Source organism: Azolla caroliniana, unplaced genomic scaffold (assembly GCF_043228905.1).
Source record: "Azolla caroliniana isolate FFs.n. ecotype wild unplaced genomic scaffold, voAzoCaro1.0.p SCAF_5, whole genome shotgun sequence".
Classification (NCBI taxonomy): Eukaryota; Viridiplantae; Streptophyta; class Polypodiopsida; order Salviniales; family Salviniaceae; genus Azolla; species Azolla caroliniana.
This window is the reverse complement of record NW_028230440.1, coordinates 17539449-17546841: the sequence shown is the minus strand read 5'-3', so window position 1 is coordinate 17546841 and position 7393 is coordinate 17539449. Positions and strand designations below refer to the sequence as shown.

At 38.8% G+C, this 7393-nt stretch overlaps 1 protein-coding gene across 1 annotated transcript; it reads left to right on the top strand.

Annotated features, from left to right (window-relative positions):
• Positions 1-1061: 1061 nt before the first annotated feature.
• On the top strand, positions 1062-5175 carry LOC147864259 (calmodulin-binding receptor-like cytoplasmic kinase 2). The gene is made up of 7 exons (XM_087320045.1): positions 1062-1452; positions 1967-2158; positions 2264-2472; positions 2588-2756; positions 2822-2911; positions 3899-4197; positions 4653-5175. Exons 2-7 carry the CDS (start codon positions 2026-2028, stop codon positions 4890-4892), a joined length of 1140 nt encoding a protein of 379 aa, XP_087176171.1. The 5' UTR covers positions 1062-1452; positions 1967-2025; the 3' UTR covers positions 4893-5175.
• Positions 5176-7393: the final 2218 nt, after the last annotated feature.

The following is a 7393-nucleotide window of genomic DNA, read 5'->3' as shown; positions in this document are numbered from 1 at the left end:
TTCAACGCATCCTTTTCTTATGTTTGCTTCGATAGGTTAGCAGACAATGAGCCAAAGAGTTTTTCCGTGGCCCATCATCTATTCATGTTAAGGTAATGGTGATGCTTTGCGGTCAATTGCGGGCCAGAACAACTCTACTTGTAAGATGCGCCGCGCCCGCCACAACCTAACCTAACTCATCACATACATCGGCACCACTAAGTTCGTGTGGTTTCTCGGGATACATATACATACATACATACATAAATTATATTTGGGTCTTCATAGAGAGAGAGAGAGAGAGGTCACACCCACGGCCACACACACACATTCTCTCTCTCTCTCTCACACACAAACACACTCTATCTCTCTTACACATACACACAATCTCTCTCTTGCACACACACACACACACACATTCTCTCTCTCACACACACATAATATCTCTCTCTCTTACACACACACACACACACACTCTCTCTCTCTCTCTCTCACACAATATCTCTGTTACACACACACACACACACACACACATTCTCTCTCCCCCCCCCCCACACACACTCTCTCTCCCTTACTACACCCCCCCCCTCACACATTCTCTCTCCCTCACACACACACACACACACACACACACACACACACACACAATCTCTCTCTCTCTCTCTCTCTCTCTACACCCTCCCCCCCCTCGTGGAGAGAGAGAGAGAGAGAGAGAGAGAGAGAGAGACAGAGGAGGAGGGCATTTGAATACAGGCAGGGTAAGCAGGCGTGACCAAACGGAGGATGAATCAGGCGAGAAGAAACAACGCCCACGCCCACGCCCACGCCCACGCCCACGCGCAGCTTCATCGCCATAGCTCCTCGCCTTTTTCCTTCTTCTTCATCTCCACCCTCCTCCTCCTCCTCCTCCTCCTCTTCTTCTTCTTCTTCTATTCCATTTCAAACATCAACATCTGTTGTATCAGAGATTCCCATTCCCTCTTCCATTCCATCTCGATCGACATTCATGGATTAAATTGAAGAACTGTCGTGGTGAGTGATCCTCCTTCTCTTCCCCCCCCCCCCCCCCCCCCTCCTTTGGAGTTTCTCCATCATTCAGATCACTTCTTTTTGGCTGTATTTTCGCATCACACATCGGTTTTTTTTTTTTTTTCTCTAGGGCTTCCGCATCACATATCTGTCTTCTTTTCATAGTTTCTTCATCGGCCAGTTGTCAATATATTTTAGGCATTCCTTTCCTGTGGCAAGCAGTGTCCATCGATTTGCTGAGTTACCTATTCAAACTGAGGCTTTCAAAGGCGAAAGCAGCACTATATTTAGGGTTTCTGAGTAGTAGAGCTCAGTGCTTTTAGGGATTCCATTTCGTCTTTATTATATTAACATCTTAAGGAAGAGGTTCTCCTGACTTTGCAATAAAACGCCACTTCATCCATTTTTCGCAGATTTATCCAAGATTGTTCTCGGATTCAAGAGGTATGTCATTCATAAAATATCCTCGTTGTTCATAGACCTGACAGTTTATATGTTCTATAGGACTAGATTTCCTCGAGTGTAATATGTTAATCACGTGCAAATCCATCACATAAGGAATTTTACGGTCTTCTCTATGATAAAAGGAATCTGGGAATGTCAGCATATATGGATGACCTATGATAGCTCCCATCTGACAACATGAGATTGGGCCTCATTTTTATCAAAATTGGAATAGAGAATATAACCTTAAGGGATGGCTTCATTTTCTACCCAGAGATCTCATTGTAGATGATGATATTAATTTATAATGTGAAAATGATGTGTTGTGTGAATCACAATTTGGAATCGGAAAGGCATGTGAAATACCTGCCAAAGTAATATTCTACTATGGCTTATTTAAATGTTTGTTCATTTTCCTCAGTCAGCATGTTAATATGGGAAACACTAGCACATTCTCTCATGAGATGAAGAACAAAGTGGTAGAGTGAATTTTTTTTCTAACTGTACGCTGTAGGAGCGGATGCAAGTAGACCTGCACAAGGAGCACGGATACACTCTCCAGTGTTTCCTGAAATGTATACAAGTTCCGAGGTGCAAGAAAAACAAGAATCAAATGAGTCTGGCTGCCTTCCAGCATGCCTTCATATTATCTTCCCATGTTTTGATGTGAAGAAAAGGAAAGCTATCCAAGAAGGTGAACTCTCATGTGAGTTCTCTTTCTCCAATACATAAGAGTATTCTAACTTCTAACATGTGATTGTTTTTAGAATGTAGTTATCTTTTCCTGATAGTTCCCAAATTTTCGATGCAGTGGTTTCAGCATCATCACAAGATGCCCAATCACACCATTCAAGAGCTATATTGCAGCCTGGGAAAGCCATCCTCTTTACGATGTCTGATCTCAACAAGGCTACCTCGAACTTTTCTGCATCTTGTAAAGTTGGACAAGGTGGCTTTGGCACGGTTTATAGGGGCAAGCTCAGAGATGGCTCTATTGTAGCAATCAAGAGAGCAAGGAAGGTAATAGATTTGTGAAAGTAAAGGCGTGTATATTAATATTTTGTTTCATGGCGATGTGTTGTCAGCTGCATTTAGAGGGCCAAGGCATGCCATTGAAAAGCATTCATTTGCGCAGGATGTGTTCCAGACATTATTGACACAGCAATTTGAAAGTGAAATCAACATGTTAGCCAATATAGATCATCTAAATCTTGTAAGGTTGATTGGTTATGTGGAGGAGGGAAACGAACGAATATTGGTGGAAGAATTTGTGGCAAATCATAACTTGCGGGAACATCTTGATTGTGAGTGGAACTTTGTATGTATTTGTCTAAACCACATAACATCATTAACCTAAGTATTATTGCAGGTAAGTTTGGTGTTGTTTTAGACTTGTCTCAACGTGTAGATATTGCAATTGATGTTGCTCATGCTCTCACCTATCTCCACCTATATGCGGGTAATATGTTTTCTTTCTTTTCATGTCATTTTAGTGGCTTGAACTTGTGTTCCCTTGAATATCTTAACACTAGTCTTTGTAATATAGACGTGGCCAGTTCTAGCAGTTGGCATAATCCAGAGCTTTCTTTTTATATATTTTATGCTCGAGTAAGAGAAAGATAACAATGGGTTGAGAGAATTCATGGTTGACATGGACCTTTACCCTAATTGTCAACGGAGTTCCTTTGTGGATTGGTAGTAAGGGCAGGGCATGCAAAAAAATAGGGGACCCTTGCTCGAAAGTTATTTTTTAGAGATCAGAATATTAATCATTTAAGTGACTGAAATCTGAGAGTTGATATTTAAGTGCATAGTGGCGGAGACTAATGCATGTTTAGAATCATGCTACTAATATCTTCTAATATATATCGTACCTGTGGTGGACACTTAGACTGTAACTGGCGGTTTATGACAATGTTGAATCACTTGACAATATAAAATCACGTGCTGTAACATCTTTTCTCTTTTCAGTCATGTGGTTTAGCCATTCTTCATGGAATATTCATTGGATTTTGTAAGCATGGTGGCCAACTTTTGAGGAAGCTTGATAGGCTTTATGAACCTTTCCTGGAAGACCCTTGAGGTTGCATGATGCCCTGCTCATGTATGTTCACGTGATGTGGATAGCAGATGGCTAATCTTTGATTCAGCCACTGGATTCTTGAGTCACATGTCTCTCTGCTTCGAGTGATGCATGTTGCACATGTTTTAGTATGAACAAGTTCCATTCTAGTTTGGCCTTTAGAAAGTTGCGATTATAAACATGTATATGGCACTAATCTATGCAAATATCCTTATACAATTAGTAGGTTGAGAGATTGTATGTTTAATTAACAGTGAAATGACTAAAAACAATATTCTACTTCGAGAGAGAGAATCACAACCACTACAGGCCTTGACTGTTAATTTGTATATGGGGTTCTAATACTTTGATTTCTTTTAATAGATAAGCCCATCATTCATAGAGACGTGAAATCTTCAAATATTTTGCTGACGGAAAACTTTCGAGCGAAGGTAGTTGATTTCGGCTTCTCCAGAGTAGGTCCCACAGAGACAAATGCAACACATGTTATGACCAAAGTTAAAGGAACTGCTGGATATCTAGATCCGGAATACTTGAAAACTTACAAGCTAACAACAAAGTCGGATGTCTATGCGTTTGGCATACTATTATTGGAACTTTTTAGTGGGAGGCGGCCAATAGAGCAGAGCAGAGATCTTGATGAGCGTATTACAGTGCGTTGGGTTAGTACCACTTACTATTGCATGGATATACCAGTAAAGTTTTGCATGTTTACCAGGATACCCCCTCAGTTTCCTAAACTTACCAAACCATGTTCTAAGTAGGAATTGTTTGACAATGTAAGTTTGCTCCTACTAAAGGATGAATAGGCTGATTATTTAGTTAGTACCTATTGATCTTTGACTTAATTTATCAGCCTATTAATCATTAATTCGGGGCACTAGTTAACCTGATTGGCAGTAATTACCTAAGTGCTGCACTGATTATGTGCCATTAAAACTGTCATATGTTGTTAAGCTCAAGAAACTGGGGGATACCTTATGAGTGTTCTGGTAAATAAGCAAAATGTATATATTGGTGTTCCTCTGTGCTGCCCAAAATTCATTCACCATGTCACTTATTTTCATGGTGTTTGTTTTCGATTAGGAGATGTTGATCTTTAAGTGTGTTGTCGTAGGCATATGCCAAGTTCATCCATTCAGAGGTCATGGATATCATGGATCCCAATCTTCAACTTGAAAAGTCAGATGTGATTATTGATTTGCTACAAAAGCTTTTTGAGTTAGCGTTTTGTTGTTCAGCACCAACGAGACAAGATAGGCCTAATATGAAAGAAGCTGTTGAGGTTTTGTGGTCTATAAGGAAGGCTTTTCGACTCTCTATTCAAGGTGGCCGGCAAACATACCTTGGTGCCTAATATACATATATGTGTGTGTGTGTGTGTGTATATATATATATATATATATATAGATAATAAAAAGGATATATTAGATGTAGGGAGTGTAAAGCTTGCAATTATAAACTATTACCTTATGCACAAGGTATTGCTTTGTAAAGCCACTTTCTCCCTTATATATAGCAGGTTTGAGACTATATAGAACCTGCGTTCATTAACTCGTACCCTGTCTGTATTGTATTATATTGAGTGCTCTGTGACATTGATATTCCATGTGAAAGTAACGTTTTTCTTCATTTACCTTAATCTATGTCTTCTTTTTATATTTCTCATTGTATGCTGTGTTTGATGCATATAGGCATTGAGTCTCAGCGTAGATTAGTTAGAACTGGTTATAGGTGAATTTCCTTGTGTAACAGAATCAGCTTCTTATGGCTTTTATTTAAGGCTGTTTTGTTTATGCTTCTTCGGAAGGAAACATCTATATTACAGTAAGAGACATGGAAACTGTAGGATGCACAGAGTGAGTATATCAATGGTATGTACAATGGTGTTGTATGTACAAAAGCACGCAAGGGTGTGTATATAATACTATAGACACTAGTTCTGTATACACCTGTGTATATACACTGCTTACAAGAATGAGAGAAGGTGGACGGATCTGCCTTTTTCATTAACTTCCTGAAAGTGAGGAAAAAAAGCTTTGTAAAATGAAATACTCGATGTTGAGTTGTTTCCTCAGGTCCTCAAAAGCAAGAAGGCCTTCATTCTTCCATGAATAGATTTGGGAAATAATATGGGACTTTGCTAAATTTTGCTGTGGTCAGGATATGACAATGATAAGTATATTCTCGTTCACTCTAGTATAAAGACACATGCCTTTCCTTTATTGGTAACTGTTGCCTCGAGAAGAAAAGGTCCCTTTTTGTTTCTATGTCATTTTTCAGATGCTTGTAGCAAACTTTTGTGAGTTGTACAGTGCAATCTTTGACCAAGATAAAGGTTCACTTAACTAGTGGTTTGGAGATTGATATGGTAAGTATAATACCTTTATAATGTTGATTGAGAAGGCATATTGGCAGTGGAGGTGACACATGACTTTTTGAAATTTATGATAGTCAAGATTCATTTTTGTGCTTCCCTATATATATGGAAACAATGGTCTAGACATCTATCAATTGATTGAGAAGGTATTTTGGTAGTGGGCTTGGTACATGCCTTTCTGAAATTAAGATGGACAATTATGGTGGTCATAATGCATTATAACCCCTTCTTTATGTATATGGATACATAAATCATACATAGTGATGTCTAGACATCTCTCATGTTGACTCAGATAGGAGATCGATCCCTTCATTTGTCACCCTTGGAGTGTACAACATTTCTTTGGGCACCTATGTCTACCTTTTTGTAGCCATGTAATAAATATCGGCTATACTAGAGGATTTGAGATTGATGTAGTGATATTGATGATAGTCTTGTTCTTGAGGTAGAAATAGGATGTTCAAAATAGAGAATTGCCAAAGAAAATAGCAGCTTCAACCCATCTATACCTATTGTAGTATGCCATCATAGCCATCAAGCCAGAGCTCATTTCTCATACACATATGTCCACCCATTTTTGTTGGTCGCTGACGACAATGAAGTAGTCTGTATAGTTCTGTAGGCTAAGTATCATGATTAGTGAAATGACTTTGAGGCCAATTGGTAGTTGGCTATGACAAGCTATCCCCAAGCTCTTGAAGAGGCCAATTATAAGAAATGATTTATCACGTCGTTTATGGAGCTTCACCACTTAGGTATTGATGATAACCAATGTTTACATTAGGGTCTAACATCCACTCTCTATGAAATCTGATTTTGGGCCACTCTCTAAGAATTGGGTGACTGTCCTTGCTTTTATAGAGGTTTGTGATGCCGTAGCTCATTCAATTTTATTTTATTTTGGCTTGAGTGATGCAGTCCAACATAATTGTTAATAATTAGGTAATTAACTAGGGCTAATTAGTGTCTAATTATGTGAGTAGTTAATAACGCAATAGAAGATGATGTGATATGTGTGTGAGAGGAAGAGAGAGAGGAAGTTACAGTTATGAGCAATAATATAAATGGGGGATGATTAACAAGAGTGTAGCTAAAGACCTTTCTCTATATTAATAAGCATCAAAATACAACGATACCCACAATGTGGTATATATACATCTCAAGTGCCAAGGGTGCACATGTGTGAGGAGAATATAGGTATGAGGATGTAAGTCCTATATTCAATGAACTTGGTAGTGGAGGATCTAGAATGTATCCCACTCAAGTACAAAATCCTATATAAGGCTTTAAGGTCAACACACTAACTAGATTCTATCTAGGTAACCTAAGTTAGTGGTTAACTAAATGGCTAAACTTAGTTGAGCTTGATATCTCAACAATAACATTATGGAGCCACTATTCGAGGTAATCAATTTCTTTCTCTTTTGTCTCGAGCACGTCCCTTGTCTAAATGAGCAATAACTTTTGAGTGCAATACA